The sequence below is a fragment of the Neofelis nebulosa genome, chromosome 9 (assembly GCF_028018385.1).
Source record: "Neofelis nebulosa isolate mNeoNeb1 chromosome 9, mNeoNeb1.pri, whole genome shotgun sequence".
Taxonomy (NCBI): domain Eukaryota; kingdom Metazoa; phylum Chordata; class Mammalia; order Carnivora; family Felidae; genus Neofelis; species Neofelis nebulosa.
Window position 1 is genome coordinate 72,825,909 of NC_080790.1, and position 17,251 is coordinate 72,843,159.

A 17,251-nucleotide genomic window follows, 5' to 3' on the forward strand; every position below is an offset into this window, starting at 1 on the left:
AAACCTTTCCTTTGGAAAAACATAATCATTTATATGTAGTGGAAGGTCACAGTGCCCCCCCCTCGAACAGAAGAAAGTATTGCTCCCCAGAAGAACTGCAGACCTGTGCAGGAGGTAGAGAGAGATTTGGGGAAGAGGCCTTCATGAACCACCCAGGTGATACCAAGTATTCCACGCCTCCCACAGCTCCAAAAACCCTGTTCATCCTCATCGCAGGCTGACCATTGCAAGCAGTACAGTGCTGATCACAGCAAGAGGATTCACTTCACCACACCAACATTCTGGCTGGAACCTAGTTATCAGAATTTAATGATGCTCCTTGGGTGTGTTTATGATGGGCGAATATGTTGATGACCATGCTTTCATTTTTGGAGTGCCTTTCTTCTCAAATAGTTCAAGGAATGTTCCATGTGGGCTTTTTAATATTTTAATTACATAGTAACAACTTTATGGTGAAATATAAGCAGAATCATCAAAAAGGAAAAATCCCAGCCCTTTTCACCATAAAACCTAAACGAACGTCAAAATACAATGGTCTCTCCTTCCTTTAAAACTGTACAGATATAATTTTTTGCAATTGCAGTCAATGCACCCATATTATTTTAAGATTTTACAGGGTTTCGTATGTAGCAAAGCCATTCCCTCACTGTGATCTATTGAAAGTCAGCCCTCAACATGAGGGTGAAAAACAAAAAAAGACAAACAACAAAAAAATTTTATTTTAGTTAACATTACAGAATCTAGATTTTTTTTTTGCCTCCCTATCTCATTTACATATTTTAAAAGCCATGTGGTATTCAGTTTGTTAATACACCAGATCATTTAAACAAAGTGCCATGGTTTGGTCATTCACATTGTTTTCCATAAAAGAAAGAAAAGTCCTAATGAGAATATTATAGTTATCTCCCAACACTTTGACCATTCATTCATTCATGGAGCAAGATGGCACAGAAAGATGGAAAAACCTTGAGTCTTTGGCAGCATCTTATTGCTGTCATACTGGCTCTGGGCTGCCTACCACCTAAATCCCTACTTCTTGAAGCCACAGTATGAAGTTTTTAGTTGCAACTAAAAGCAATCCTAACTGATATATCCCTTAACCATTTCTTTATGTCCACCCCTCCCTCCTTCCTTTGCTCAAGTCTCTGGGGGGGGAGGCACTGCTCTTGCTATTGGAACTAGCCCTCTGTGTGCATTCTTGGTCCCCATCCCCTCCCCTGCCTCCACTTAGACCATGTTCATGATGTCCTTTCTTATTTGCATCCTCTATCTCTCCCTCCACTCTGGCTCCTTTTTATGTCTACTAAAGAACCTGTTAGGATCTCCCTTCCCTTTACCCAGCTCACTCCTAGAGTAATGCTCTCTTCCTCTTCTTCCTTTTGCCACCTAACTTCTTGACCAACTTGTCTGTGCACACCCATCCTCATAGTCTCTTCCATGCTGTCACCCCCAAAACTGTGGAACCAGCAATAAGTTCACCAATGACTTTCTAGTTAGCAAGTCCCACAGCCTTTTCAGTCTCTATCCTCTCCAGCTTTCTGCATATGGCCCTTCAGATCACCTTTTCCTTCTTCTTTAAACTTTCTTTGAAAGTATAAATACATTATGTAGATTTTGAAGAGAGTTATTTTAAATGATTGAAAAAAAATGAACACAGAACTGCACCCATCTATTTCCTTTCCTTTCCTAGAAGCCACTACAATGTAGCAAGGTCTTTTTTTAAATACACTCTCTCCACCTTCCTCCCAAAAAAGGAATCATCCAAAGGATAAAGACAATGAGAGAAGAAATAGTTTCTGGCAGCCATGAGACAGCTCAGGCCTCCATCTATAGGAGTGTAATTGACCAAGGGCCCCCTGCTGGGTTTTGAAACCCACCTCTACAGCTGAGTTGCAGGCCGTGCTTCCCCAGGGCGGCTGTCAACTTACGAATGAGCATGGCATTCCCAGGAGACATAAGACCTCTACAACAGTCACCTTTGGCTCACGTGTTTCTGCCAGTCTAGCTGACCAGCCTTACACTACACTATGGTCTAGGGTGCTTCCACCCAGCCTCCTTTCCTTCTCTCCCTCATTGCCATCTCTCTGCGATGCTCTCTCAGCCTTTTCTGGCTCCCTCCTCACTTTCTCTCACTCAGATGATTTCCTAATAAAATCCCTGAGCATCAGGGATCATCTTGGAATCTGCCTCTTGGAAGACCCATACTAATTCATAACTGCAGGTGAAAGATTTCAACAAATATTTGGAAGATAACAAGCAGACGGAAGAGCAGTAGCTGATGTAAGCAGTGTGACCCAAAAGCCCAGTGGGAAGGAATGCTGATAAGCATTAAGCCAATTCCACTTGTAGATCCACAGAGTCTCAGGATTTGAAAATGTAACTTATTGCAGAAGCTGAGGGGTGGCTGTGGCGGGGGGGGGGGGGGGGGAGTGGGGCTGAAACCAGCTCTATTTGTAGAAAATCTATATCCAGAGAGATTAGGCCATTAGATCCTCTCCCCAACCTTGCCTACCCTCTACCGGCTAACCCATGCCCAAACTCCTGACCCATAGAAACTTATAATAACAACTATGTGTTGTTTTTAGGCTGCTTAATTTGTGGTAATTTATTATACATCAATAGAAAATTAAAACAGATAGCAAAAAAACATGTATTATTTAGAAATGAAGCCAATGCCAGGGTTTTAGGTGAAGGAAAGATGATGAGAAAGTATTCTACTTTTCAATATTAGGTATGGCTTTATATTTGGATAGTTCTAGCAGGGATATTACTTTGATGGGAAAAAATTGTTTATTTTTGAGAGAAAGAGGGGATTGGGGGGAAGGGGCAGAGAGAGAGTGGGACAGAGGATCCAAAGCAGGCTCCACATGGGGCTCAAACCCACAACCCGAGATCATGACCTGAGCTGAAGTTGGACGCTCAACCACCTGAGCCACTCAGGTGCCCCAATGCAAAAAAAAAAAAAAAATTGTTTAAGTAAAATCTTAAACATACTATTAAGTGACTGTTAAGGTGGGTGCTAAAACCCAAACCTTAAGGTGCCAAAACCTTAAGGTTTTGCCTAAAACCGCAAAAGTCAGTCCCAGCAGAGTCTGAGGGGAAGATGAAAGCCCAAAGCGGGAAAGACCAAGATGCGGATATAAAGTGCAAAGGGTCAGAGGTGGTCTCCTAAGCTCCATAAAGAGGCAAGGGGTAGAAGGAAGATTTGGAAATCAAACCAGCGAGGAGGGCAGTTAGGATGTTTACAGAGCTACCCTGGCCACCTGAGATTCACATAACTGCTCAAAACACCAACTGGTATCTGCGACTTGCCTTATACATCACCAAGCACACAGAGCATGATTTAGACGTGTGGGACTAAGACAGAAAATGACTCCATTCTTCTCTCCTCAAAGGAACATGTCTACATTATTGGACATACAATGTAAATATTGGTTTAGATCCTTTCTTATTTGACATATCCAACTCTCCTATGTTTCTAAATAAGTCAAATTATTACAAATTACTTTTTAATATTTCAGTGATTGTTTCTTTGATTAAGTGAATCATAATTTTTTTAAATCACTATAATACTGCCTAATATTCAGGTCATCTCATATAAATACTCCCATACTGAACATCTTCATTCTCATGGCATTTTTATTCTGTTCAATCATTCACTTTGGAAAAGTCTCAGGTTTAGAATCCCAGGGTTGAGGGGCATATACATATGCCTGGATCTAGATGAGAACTACCATATTGCTTCCCAAAAGGCTTAAATCATTTCAAACGAGTGAGTGTATTTGTTTTACAATTATTACTCACTTGGTGTTTCCTTTAAGTGGCCCTTCTCTTGGCTAATTTAGTGTAAGTCAGGTCATCCGTAGGGTTTTAAGTTTTGTATCTTTAATTTCAAGGTAGAATAAACTTTTCTTTTGTGTTGGCCTATCATTTGTCTTACTGCTTGCATGGATGGTCTATTCCCTCTAGTCTACCTTCTGCCTGACTGTCCTTGAACCCATCTGATGGCTCCCCTGATTCTTCCTCCCTCTGGTAGATGTGCCAGGCTGCCCCACTTCTCATCCACCACTCTCTCCCCGGATTTCATCTGCTATTCTGGAGCAGAGTTTCTCAGAGAGGGGACTGGGGTCCCTTCTCCAAAAAAAAAAAAAAAGTCACTTGAGACACTTTGAAAATGTATATTTCCTGTCATGATGCCAAAGGTACAGAAGCAGACTCTCCCAAAGTACACCCCCCTAAGTCTCCTTCTCAAGCAAATTCTCTAAAGTTTGAGAATCGCTGATGTAAGATCCCCAGTATGATTCCGCCATTTCAGTTTCCCTTGCCTGGCACCAGGGCAAGTCAGCTGCCTCCTGGATCCCTCCAGTCAGACGCCCTTCAAGCTCTATATATCATCTCCAGCGCTGCCCACCCCTCATGGGCACCCTCCAAGCCTGCTGATCCCCTTTTGCTGAAATCTGTCCTTCCAGTATGTCAGCCCCACATGCACAATTCAGTACGGATGGCTACTTCCAAACTAGTCTCTGAAGGAGAATCCCCTTTTGATACAGGCCTTGCAGACCCTAGGATAATAACTGACCTCTCTGTTTGTCCACACGCCACATGATGTCCATAAAGCATAATTCAATGTGACAGAAATTATCAGAAAGATATTAGCAGCTTCAGGTTGACAGGCAGGCATCTCTAATGGAGTCCTACCAAGTCTCAGCCGCCCCAGCCCCACACCGAGCTCCCTAGGGCAGGATGAACACAGGAAGGGAAGAGAAGAGGGCTGCTGCCTCCACACAAACAAGCCTGGAGGTTTCCTTCACTCCCCAGCCTCCAGGCTCTGTTCTGGATGCATCTGAGAGCAAATCCAAGGTCCTGATCCTGGCATAGGTCTGATGGGAGGAAGCTTCCTGCAGACACTCCCTGCCCTCAATGAGGTGCACCTAAGCTCTACGCACCCAGCGTCTTCACACCACCTCGGGCCTTCAGAAACTATTCTGCAAGTATATAATCGAATGAAGATATAATGAATCAGATGAAGATATAATCAAATCAATGTGCTCCCACCCTGTGCTTTATTTTCATTTTTAAAAACAGGGTAATATTGGGGCACCTGGGTGGCGCAGTCGGTTAAGCGTCCGACTTCAGCCAGGTCACGATCTCGCGGTCCATGAGTTCGAGCCCCGCGTCAGGCTCTGGGCTGATGGCTCGGAGCCTGGAGCCTGTTTCCGATTCTGTGTCTCCCTCTCTCTCTGCCCCTCATCCGCTCATGCTCTGTCTCTCTCTGTCCCAAAAATAAAATAAAATACATTAAAAAAAAAAAAAAAAAAAACAGGGTAATATTTAACCTACAGAGATATACTGATAACATTGGGATTTATAAACCCTGAATATCCACATTGAAAGATGGAGGGAGAGGGGCACCTGGGTGGCTCAGTCGGTTAAGTGTCTGACTTCCACTCAGGTCATGATCTCATGGGTTCGTGGGTTTGAGCTTCGCATGGGGCTCTGTGCTGACAGCTCAGAGCCTGGAGCCTGCTTCGGATTCTGTGTCTCCTTCTCTTTCTCTCTCTCTCTCTCTCTCTCTCTCCCTCTCTGCCCCTCCTGCGCTCTCTCTCTCTCTCTCTCTCCCTCTCTCTTTCACACACACACACACACACACACACACACACACACACACACATACACTCTGTCTGTCTCTCTCTCCCAAACTGGATAAGCATTAAAAAAAAAAAAAAAAAGATGGAGGGAGAAGAAGATGGATCCAGGCAATCTCTCCTCTCACTACTAAATCCACACATTATATCCATCCAGTTCAGTGAAGCGGTTCTTTGCTATAAAGTCAGACACCTGAAAATTTGTGAATAAATCCTTTTTCTCAACGTGGATTCCCAAGTCAGTATTCTCAAAGTGTGTCCTGAAGAAACATCTGTCCCCGTCTATACTACAGCCTCTTAGAGCTTCAGAATACGTGTTAAAAGTTCTCAGAAACTGTCTAGTAAAAAGCTTTAACTTTTTTAACCCAATTTTTCCCAAATTTCTTCAGTTTGGACACCTTTTCTCTAAATACTGCCAATGAGCATGGCAGGCAACCAGTATCCTGTGGTGTATACATTTTGATAAATTCTACATCCATTTTTTAAAATTCAAATCCTGTTTCCTTGTTGATTTATTGCATCATTTCAGAAAGTTTTCTCTCCTTCCTTCTGTTGGCTCTACCTAATATTTTAGCTTGAAATTTGATTTCTATACCAAGGTCACAAGTTTACTAGGAGGCCTTCTCTAAAATGGAAAGAAAATGCTTGGTGAATTATTTAGTGAAGTGCAGCTTCTCTAAAAAGAAGAATAACGTGGCTCTATGCCACTACCTCTTTGTGCACTCATTCGGCATTCATTCATTTGTTCATTCACTCCTGCCTCCAGCCCATTCCCAGAAGCACAGTGATAGATACTGTCAATGCAAAGGAGAAAAATTCACTTTGCTTGTGACGAGTCCTATCACGGAGGTAAGAACAGAAAAGCCCCATTTCTTTCCTGAGAGTGGGTGGGGGAAGTAGCGGGTCAAAGAAAGGTCAGAGATAGTAGAGAGAGTAGAGATTCGAAGTTTGGGTTGCAGGTAAGAGGCTCAACTCCAATGAACTTGATTCAGCAAAAGAAGGAAGTGTGGGCTCATTACTTGGTAAGTCCAGGGGAGGAGCTGGCCTAAGACTATTTGCCCACATAGGTCTCTCATCACCATTTTTCTCCCTATAGCTTTAGCCACTGTCAGAGAGGCATTTTTTTCATGAGACAAGGAGGACAGCAGCCCCCAATTCATTCACATCACTTCCAGTCACATGATGACCAAAAGGGCCAAGCCCCTTCTCTAACCCTCTCTGTGGGTCAGCCTTAGAGGAGTCTCATGCCCGAGGAATGTCTCACCTACCACTCCCAGACCTACCCTCAGGGCCAGGGCCAGGGCCCCCATCAGCCTGCAGCTTCTAGTTAGTTCCCCCTAAGGCCACACTGGTGGTGGCACATCCAATCACATCTCTGATTCCACACCATGTAGGCAGTGAAATGGAAGACGAAATTTCCAAGCAAACTACAAGACGGGTTGCACAAAATTTCTGAGTGTAACTTTCAGGGATCACCTTTTTTGTTCTGTTCTGTTTTGTTTTGTTCCAGGTGGTAAGGTGAGAAGCTCACAGGCGTAACTGTATTTTTCTTTTCTTACACATTTTTTTTTTCCCTCTGCCCTACATTCACCTTTTCTTCTGAGGGAAAGGTAAAACTACTGCTTTTAAGAGGAACAAGTATCTGTTATGGTGCTTACTAATAGGACATATGTTCAAGAATCAGAAAATCTTGCCTATTCCACTTGAGGTTTTTTTTATTATTTTGTCCACTTCCTCCAACTCCAATGTCTTAGTATGACATCAAGTGTTACTGAGTTCTGATCTAGTCAGGCATAAAAACAGGATCCATAATCTTGTGAAATTGCTCACCCCTTCCCCAAAATTAAAATAAATTTAAATTTAAAAATTAAAATAAACTGATAGCTACTTAAAAAAAAAACACATCTGGGGATGCCTGGGGGTGCTCAGTCAGTTACACATCCAACTCTTGATTTCTGTTCGGTTCATGATCTCACAGTCATGGGACCAAGCCCCACATCAGGCTCAGTGTTGATCTCAGAACTTGCTTGGTATTCTCTCTCTCTCCCTCTTTCTCTGCCCCCTTCCCTGCTTGTGCTCTCTCTCGCTCTCGCTCTCGCTCTCCCTCTCGCTCTCGCTCTCAAAATAAATAAACTTAAAAAAAAAGCGCCTCAGCATTACAACCAGTTGAGCAATGTTACACACACTCGTTCACACACACACACACACACACACACACACACACACACACACATACACACTCTACTACTACCACTATTTGTATGCATGTGCTTACATACACCAGGTTTCTTTAGCAATGCACCAAATTCTTAGGCTTCTCTCAGAGTCCTCAGTAAGGATTCTGGAGCTTTGTCTTCCCAAAGCAAATTTAATTCTAAAATTGCTACTTTAGCGTTTCACCAATTATGCCTGGGTACCTTATGAATCAGAATTACACGGCGGGAATCTTGTTAAAATGCAGACTCCTGGGCCCCTCTCCATTCCAACCAAATCAGAATCTCTCTAGGGAGGATGTTCCAGGAGTCTTTGTTTTTAAATTTTCCCAAATGATACTTCTGCATCCTAAAATGTAAGAAGCCCTGTTCCAGAATTTTGGAGAGTTTTTTTTAGGATTCCTGAGTTGTGCTGTCAGATACTTCTGTAGCTCTAAGGATAAACTTCTTATGAATTCCATGAACTCTAGTTTGTCAGTAAAATATAATAGCAATCCTCATGGGCCATGCTTTTTTGAAGTTCTATAACAGAAGTAACTATAAGCATAGTTATAGTACACAGAATTCCTTCAGATTTAGAAATATCTACTCTGGGGTGCCTGGGTGGCTTGGTCAGTTAAGTGTCCAACTCTTGATTTTGGCTCAGTTCATGATCTCACAGGCTCCATGCTAACAGCAGGCTCCATGCTTGGGATATTCTCTCTCTTTCTCTCTCTGTCTCTCTCTCTCTCTCTGTCTGTCTCTCTCTCTTTCTCTCTCTCTCAGAATAAATAAATAAACTTAAAAAATCTACTCTAAATAAGTCACATATTAATGAGTAGGATAGGCCAATTCCATTGTAACAAACTTTTGTGATTATGATGAACAATTCAATGTAATTTTGTTAAAATAGGTACATTACAAGAACTGACATAATTAAAATCCAACTGAAATTAATCACAGAAAAATTTTATGAAAACTCATTAAGGTTGTGAGTTTTCTTTGAAATGAACAACTTCCCCCATTCATAAACAGGCCTTTATCTCCAATCCAAGACAAGCAATAAGAAGTCAATATACACAATCTGACTCCATCCACCACTAATACAGTAGGAGCTGTCCACAAAGTCCTTGCATTTTAAAACTAGAAGAGACTTGGGGTGCCTGGGTGGCTCAGTCGGTTAAGCGTCCAGCTTCAGCTCAGGTCATATCTTGTGGTTTGGGAGTTCAAGCCCCGCGTCAGGCTCTGTGCTAACGGCTCAGAGCCTGGAGCCTATTTCGGATTCTGGGTCTCCCTTTCCCTGTCCCTCCCCCACTCATGCTGTCTCTCTCTCAAAAATAAGTAAACATTAAAAAAAATTTTTTTTTGTAATAAATAAAGCTAGAAGAGCCTGGGGATTATGCACTCCAACCCCCTCTCAGATGAAGAAACTGAAGACCAAATCACACTGTCAATGACAGAACAGAAAAAAAAAAAAAAAATCCAGATGTCCTGATGGCCCAGCCCTCAACGATACCCAAGCACAAAATCAAATGGTTCTTCAGGGGTGAGTGGAAGCAACCATTCTTTTTACATAGCAGATATGCTTTGAAGTAAAAAAAAAAAAAAAAAAGGCCACATAAGATGTAAGATTTAAAATAAATACCACTGAGGCACCTTGAGTTATTCATTCCTTCTCTCCTGTAATTCAAGCTACATGGTAGAAAGGTTTGAAAAAACCTGGTGCTATTCCAACTTCCCTACCAAAATCTGATATATTAAAAGAGGAGAGAAGATGTGACCCCAAAGTAGTCATGAGTAATCACCTGATACCTATCCAGACTGATCCAGTGTGGTTGAGAATAAATCAAGCAAGGCTGTTAAGCACTTCTCAGATGATTTACTAAACATAGGCTATAGGTCTGTACTTGGGTTTCATTTTTTCATTCTGTTATTCAATAGATATCGACTGAGTACCTACCTACTAGGTGCTAGAATCTATGACATGTTCTAGCAACACTAAGATCAACAGACAGGGGGAAGGACAACTAAAGCTATATCATTACAATGTGTTATATTACAGACTATAGAATCAGGTGTCATGGGCACAGACTCAGGTTGTGTCAAAGAAGATGTTACAGTGAAAATGACATTGAGCTAAGTCTTAAAGGACAAGCAGGGGTTTCATTAATGGAATATGCAAAAGGAAGAGAATATCATTCCAGGCAAATGGGTAGCATATGCAGAGGTATGAAAGAGAAGTATGAAGAGAACAAGTAAGCAGTTGGAGAGAGGGGTCCAACAAAGAAAGACAGCATTATAGACATTAGCTTTGTTTTTTGTGCCATCTAGCACAACATGGAAAAAGCCAATTTTTTTTAAATAATAATTTTTAAAAATCTACCTTCCTTGGGCCAAAAACTCACAAGAGACTACATACTGGTGACTGAGACATCTGACCTTGAGAGCTGGTTTCAAACAAGAAAGAAGGATATCTGTTCTTTCTTTTCCTGTCTCTAGAGTCTTAGACACTTTCCAGGCTCTCAAAGTCCACCTCTTCCAGAAAGACTTCCAGGATTTCCAGAGTCTAAACAGAGTCATTGTAAGGTAGGGCATGGGGGGGGGGGGGGGGGAGACAGGGGAGGGGGAAGTGCTTTAATGATGAAATTAAATAAGGGAAATTATGCATTCCCATAGTTAACCGTAAAATTGTCTCCTTTCTAAATCCTTGGTATGCAGATCATACAGTAATTTTTTGCACTGGTAAAAGAAAGTGGGTGATAGACCTAAGTTCAAACAAGTTTCCACTACTTAATAACTGTGTGACTTTGGGGAAGTCGCATAACATCATTTTTCTGGTTGCAAACACCCTGCTAGTTTGTTGTGAAGCTTAGACATGACTTGAGGGAGGGTACCTGCCACAGGGTCTACTCTGTAAGGGGCCTCTCCGTGGGGCAGTCACTGTACATTATCATAGCATTTTCATTCATTCAACAAATCTTCATTAGAGACTTAACATGTAGAAGCCAGGAACAGACAAATAAATCTGAACTGGATTTTGTTCTCTAGGATGTCACAATCTATAGTGGATATATAGATATAGAACGGACTCAAATAACTATAAGGAAGAAAGTGCTTACTACCAAGAAAAATACAGAGAAATTGCTTGGTAAGTTGAGAGGTCAGAAATTACTTGTGTGGAGAGAGCTGGTGGGGGAGAAGGGAAAAGAATTTGGGGCTGAGAAGGAAGAAGCATCTGGGCAGAGCAAAGTATCCATCTGCCCCTTTCACAGATGAAATAAGAGAGGTTCCTGGAAGTGACAACATTCACCCAACTTCACACTCCGTTACAGCAGAGTCAGGGTGAGGACTCAGAGCTCCCTACCCCTCGTCCAAAGCAGTCACCATTACCACACTACTTCCTATAATTGGGCCATTCGCAGATGTAGAGGACAAGGCCGACCAGGGAAAGCAGCAGGGAAAGGAGGGGATGGGGTCGCAGGCCACTACCCCAGGTTGAGGCAGAGCACAGTCTCAGCAGTGGAGGGCGGGCGGGCACGGGAGAAGGGGGAGGGCAGGCCAAGGGGCGGGGAGAGGGGCGCGGGCAGCACTCCGGGGCTGGTCAGGGCACCCGCCCAGCCGCAACAGCCCGCGCTCAGGCTCCGCCAGCCATGGGGCGGCGGTTCCACGCGCTGCGGCCGCTGCTGGCGCCGCTGTTGCTGCCGCTGCTGCTGCCGCCGCGGGCGCTTCCCCGGGCGCACTGCCCGGAGCCCTGCAGCTGCCCGCCTGACGGCGCCCTGCGCTGCCCCGGCCCACGGGCCGGCCTCACCCTACTGTGAGTACGCGGCGCCCCGCTACGGGACTCTCGCTCGCTCCTCGCTCCGGGCCACTGTGCTTCCCTACTCTTTGGCTCCTTTAACCTGGAAGCTTGGAGAAAAAGGCTGCGCCCTGTCAAACTCCACCACCTTTTAGAGTGATGAGAATGCAAAGCTTGGGGACTGTCTCTGCCATCCCGTGCCAAGCCGCGCCTTGGGTTAGGGCCCCTCCTGCTAGCACCCCCTGCAGCCCTTGGCGAACCCAGGGCCGTGATTTCCCACTGGGGCTGCGGCAAGGGGCGTGGAATGGCCCAGAAGCCACAAGGGAAGGCCTGCTCCCTGCCACTGCTTGGAAGTCGAAAGTGGCCTTGACCTTTGTGCTAGCCAGGTCGGTGAAGGTTACTGTGACCTCTGACACCCTGTGCTCCACTAGGAATGGGGTGGTCAGGCCCTACGGCAAGGAGTGACCTGGTCACTCGCCTGGGATTGCTGGTTAGCCCGCCGCCTCCCTAGTGTACCGCTTAGTAGGCATACGAGTCACTGCCCTACCCTTTCTCAGACGTACTTGCATTTCAATCTGCTGGTCTGATCAAGGTGTGCCTTACGTCACACCTCCCACACGCCACCCAGCCCTCCACGTTTACAGAGCGGGTTACAAAGGAGGTTAAAAGAATTGCATACATCAGCAAGTAGGGGCAGGAAGAGGTTTGCTGGAGTGATGGGGTGAAGAGAGGAGGGGCCTTCTGTACTAGTGTATCAGAGTGTACCCTGTCTCCTTTCTTCGATTTAGAAAAAGTACCACACATTATATGATTCTATTATATGAAATATCCAGACAAACAGAAAGCAGATTAACAGCTGCCAGGTAGGGGTGAAGGCCCAGTGACTGCTAATGGCTGTGGCTTCTGGGGGTAACAAAAATTATTTAAAATTAGATTGTGGTGATGATTGCACAACTCCTCCCTAGACATACTAAAAACCATTGCACTGTATACTTTAAATGGGTGAATATTATAGTATATGAATTATATCTCAATAAAGTTGTTAAAAGAAAAAAAGGAAAGAAGAGTACTACAAAAGTAGGTTTTGGTTATGTCCTAACCATTGGCAGTGATGGAATCTCATTCTTGGGGAAGAAAGAGGCAACCCCCCCCTCCCCACTTCCATGGGCTGAAACAGTCTGTCAGGGATCCCCCCCCCCCCTCCTGAGGGGCTGAGCCTCTCCCCTGAAAGAGTTAGTGGCCTACAGGGAATGTTTGCAGCTGAGAGATACAGTTTAAAGGCTGAGGGGTTTATATTAATTAGTTTCCATTAATTATCTTGTCAGCTCAATTCCCTGAAGGTGAGGACCATGCTAAAAGAATTTGTTTCAATCAATCAACAGATTCATGGAAGCTGCCTTCCTAGTCCCAGCCCTTGTCCTTCCCTGACAAACCTCCCTTCTTGCTCTTATGAATGATGGTGCCACTAACAGCCTTTCTCACTCGCTCAGTACTTATCATAGAGATTTCAAGAAACTGAGATCCAAAGACATGGAATAACTTGGCCATGGTCCCCTTTTGCTATTGAGTAGCAAAGACAGGACTTCATCTGTTAATTGTGTTTTTATATTTGCTTGTCTTTGTATTTAGGAAATTACCTTTTCCTAAATACACACACACACACACACACACACACACACATACATGTAAATATACACACATACACACACATACATATATACATTCCTAGGTCCTCTCAGATTCAGCTCTTCACTGAGCTCTCTCAACAATTCCTGCTGCCAAACCATGTTGGCCTCAGGAGACTACCTCTTCCCTGAAGAAAGCTGAAGTGGAAAGTACAAAACAAAACAAATTCTCCCACTGCCCCATAGCACAGTTTAGAGAAGCCTAGAACCCCTCAAAAAGATTTTAGGGGTTTGGGGGTAGAGGTGGGAGGCAAGCACAATAGAAGAAATGCTAGCATGCTGAAGCTGGCTAGTCCCACTCCCAAAAAGGAGCTAGTCGTCCAGGCTCTGACACCTTTGGCCATCCCTGAGGGATTCTGGAGAATCCTCAACTTCCTCCCTTCACATGCACTATCTTGGCATCCACACCAAGAGCATCTTCTAGACATTTAGACACGTAAGGTTGGCAAGCATGCTGACCCTCACAAGGTAAGGCTTCCTGAGAATCAGTTAATTGAGAGATGACCTCCTCCTTTAGGTGAGAACCCTATGGGCACAATAAGGTGACCTCAACATCCATGTGCCAAGAGAAATACATAAGAAGGGATAGGAAGATAGTCACTTTAAGGCAGTGTTACTCAAAGTGTGGTCCTAGGCCATCAGCGTTAGCATCACCTGGGATGTTAGACATGCATACTCTTGGGCCCCATCCCCAATCTACTGCATCAGAAGCTGTGAGGATGTAGTACAACAGCTGGTGTTTTAACAAGATCCCCAAGTGGTCTGGTGCATGCAAACGTTTGAGAACCAAGATATTGCTCTCCATGAAGGATATAATCTTGTAGAAAGCAAAAGTGTGTTTTAAACTTCCTGTGCCATATACTTCCCCTCTCCATATGCCTCCTCACACACATACATACACAAAATACCTATTTATTGCAAAAGGCACCTATGATCAAATTAAAGCCCCAAACTCTGCTACATATGGAAAATACACAGGATTGAGAAAAAGTTTGTTTTTGTCTTCAAAGAGGAATAAGGGAAGGAATCCATGGAGAAGGACAGACTGAAGACATAAGGGAGGGGGAAGAATGATATTTGGTGAAGTAAGGTTTCAGTGAGGGTGGGAGGACAGTGTCAGTCTCAGATCATAGAAGAAGGGTTAATCCTAGGGAGAGGGATACTTCTGAGTCCTAGGGAAGAAGACAAATGGATAAAGGTGTAACTTAACATTGAGGCAGAAGACAGGAAAAGTGAACAGCATCATACTGAAATCCTCTTGATGATGAATGAATGAAATGGTAAACACTAATCACAAGATAGAAAAAAAATGCTATGGATAACAAATTATCAGGAGTTCATAAAGAGGAGAGAGCTGAAATTATGAAATAAGGCACCCAGAGAGATGTGGTCTTGCATGAAGTCATGCACAGGGTCTGGCTCTGAAGAAAGAAGGGGAGCACTCATGTTTCTGGGGGTTGGAGGAGACAAGTACAGCACAGCATTTTAGACTTCATCATTGGCCCCTCAGTAGATGCTAATTTACATTTTAATCATTCCAGGCCTTGGTAGTCCTGCCTTATAAGATTTCATATAAAGTCCACTATTTGGTTTCAACAAGGGGAAAAAAAAGGAACAAGGAAAAAAAGGAGTGTAATTGTTTGTCATTGACAAGCCCACTGTTTGCACATTTTGAAAATGGCACAGTTCCATCATTCATATCTTTCTATACTTTCCATGTTTTATTAAAAACTGAGGTATTTAAAAACTAAAATATGATACAAAAAATAGCCTCCCACATGCTCACTCATTTTAATTGAGGGGAAAAAGGTAAAAGAAAAAAATTGGTTTAAAACATTTCCTTTTCCTTGTCTTATAAGTTCCAGACAAGTGGAAGAAGAGGGGGAAAAAAATTCTCACCTTGTCCATGGTTATATAAAGATCTTTGTCTCTATGACAACAGCAAGGTTGATCTTCTTGATATGGAAACAGCTTCTAAAAAATCTGTTAGTAAGAAAATGCTAATAATAATAATGGGAATTTATTTTTTGCATGTTGTGCCTACTGAACAGAGATTAAACTTTAAGCTTTATTATAAGACACAGGCCAGAGACTTTGAAAAGATAAAATGTGCTGTATCTATCAATCCAGTGTTACAGGAAGGCATTAGTCTCCTGACATTGTTCCTGAATGTCCTTCTCCCTCTCCCACCTTCAGTGAAAATCAGGGTCCAGGACAGTGTTCAATGATGTAGAGGAATTAAAAGGAGGAGGGCATGGCCCCAGTCCTTGAGAAGCCCACAATCTAGGTAGAAACACATGCAAGAGACCAGTGTGGGCAGGGAAAGAGGCAACTAGGGTCTAGGAATTCAGGACGCAGAGCAATTACTATGGACTTAAATGTGCAAGGGAAGGTACCATGGACAAATGGTTATGGGGCTGAACCTTTAAGGAGAGATAAGAAGAAGAGTCTTAGTGGAAGAAACACAGATTAGAGTAGATTCAGATTCCTGGCTGGGTAGAAAAGAATAAAGTTGAATGGATCCTTCCTTGTTGAAGCCTCTCCCAGGCTTTTGGGGAAATTTTTTTTTAAGGGAACACATACAAGTCATCGTAAATAGTTACATTACCTAGAGGGTTGTGCAAAAAGAAAAAAAAATCCCAATGTATAATTCTTGACTGATAGATTTTCCATCAGAGTCATTCTTGGACAGCTGATTACAAAGGCATTCAATAAAAATCATGACTTGGAGTCACTTCCCCATGAAGCTCTCCCCAGTGTCTCCCACTCCCATACACACATCATTTGATACGCTGTACTGACCTATATTTTTGCATATACCCTGCCATAAGGTAACCATTTATTCAAAATAAACCTCTTCGGCCAGAGCAGGTATCTCAACCGCAGCACACTTGACATCTGGGGCGAAATAATTACATGTTGTGGAGGGCTGTCGTGTACCCTACGGGATACTTAGCAGCAGCCCTGGCCTCCACCCACTAGATGCCAGTAGCACTGCCCTCCCAAATTATGACCACCAAAAATGACTCTAGACATTTGCCAAATGCTCCTAAGGGAGCAAAATCCACCCCCCACCCTTGGTTTTGAATCACTGTGGTAAAGTGAGAACCACTTGAAGAGGTCTTATTCAACTGGGGAATCCCCAAATTTCATGGGTATTATGGTCAAAGTGTTTCTTGAACTACTATGATATCAAACTGAGCAGACAGCTGAATAGGAACAATGAACCAATGCAAAAAAAAAAAAAAAATGTGTATTAGTTGGGATGTACTGCATCTAAATGTCATTTCAAAAATCTCCATCCTAGAGGATGGGGAGGTGAGGAGGTGCTATGGGTAGCAGAGGGAGTTGTGTTAAATCGGCATCTATGCTACAGATTTTGCAGACCCCCAGTCTATCCTTTGAACGGGCATAGTACACATATCAGCTTCAGAGAAGCCAGAATGGAAGCTTACCCATATTGGTATGTCCCATCCAAATTGTTTTAGTTTTTGTTATTTGTTTGTTTCAACTCACTCATTAGAGCAAAATCCATCCTTAGCCCAGGATCCATTAAAACAAACCAAAGAGAGAGACCACCACCCAGAGAACCTGGAGTGAGACCCATGGGTTCCCAGTCCAGGGCACAAGGTAAGAGTTCACAGGGCATAGAGAAGCCTACCAAGTTCTTGAAGGTACAACAGCTTGGCCCTGCCTCAGCTTCCCTACAGATGGGCCAGATGACAATAAACCAATCAATCAATCAATCAATCTCAGAATTCATAAAGCTCTTGTCCTACCTCCCAACGCCACTTCTCCCACACACCCAACCAAAGCAAAAGCCCAAGATAGAGGTTGATCTTGAACCTCAGTTCTGACTCAGCATTCCCAGCTATACCTGCAAGCAATTCTTAAACCTGGCTGTGCCTATAAACAGACTCCTTGGGGGAAGCT

At 43.5% G+C, this 17,251-nt stretch overlaps 1 protein-coding gene across 6 annotated transcripts in view; it reads left to right on the forward strand.

Annotated features, from left to right (window-relative positions):
• The first annotated feature begins 11,447 nt into the window (after positions 1-11,447).
• The window catches only part of LHCGR (luteinizing hormone/choriogonadotropin receptor), a 120,756-nt gene continuing 114,952 nt past the window's right edge, over positions 11,448-17,251 (forward strand). For 2 of the 6 annotated variants that reach the window (XM_058684163.1, XM_058684162.1), the window contains exon 1: positions 11,454-11,651. In XM_058684163.1, the coding sequence (XP_058540146.1) occupies positions 11,488-11,651 (164 nt within the window). In that variant the 5' untranslated portion in view covers positions 11,454-11,487. Of the gene's footprint in view, positions 11,652-17,251 lie in introns of all 6 variants that reach the window. The other 4 variants (XM_058684165.1, XM_058684164.1, XM_058684161.1 and 1 more) reach the window with 3 other exon arrangements.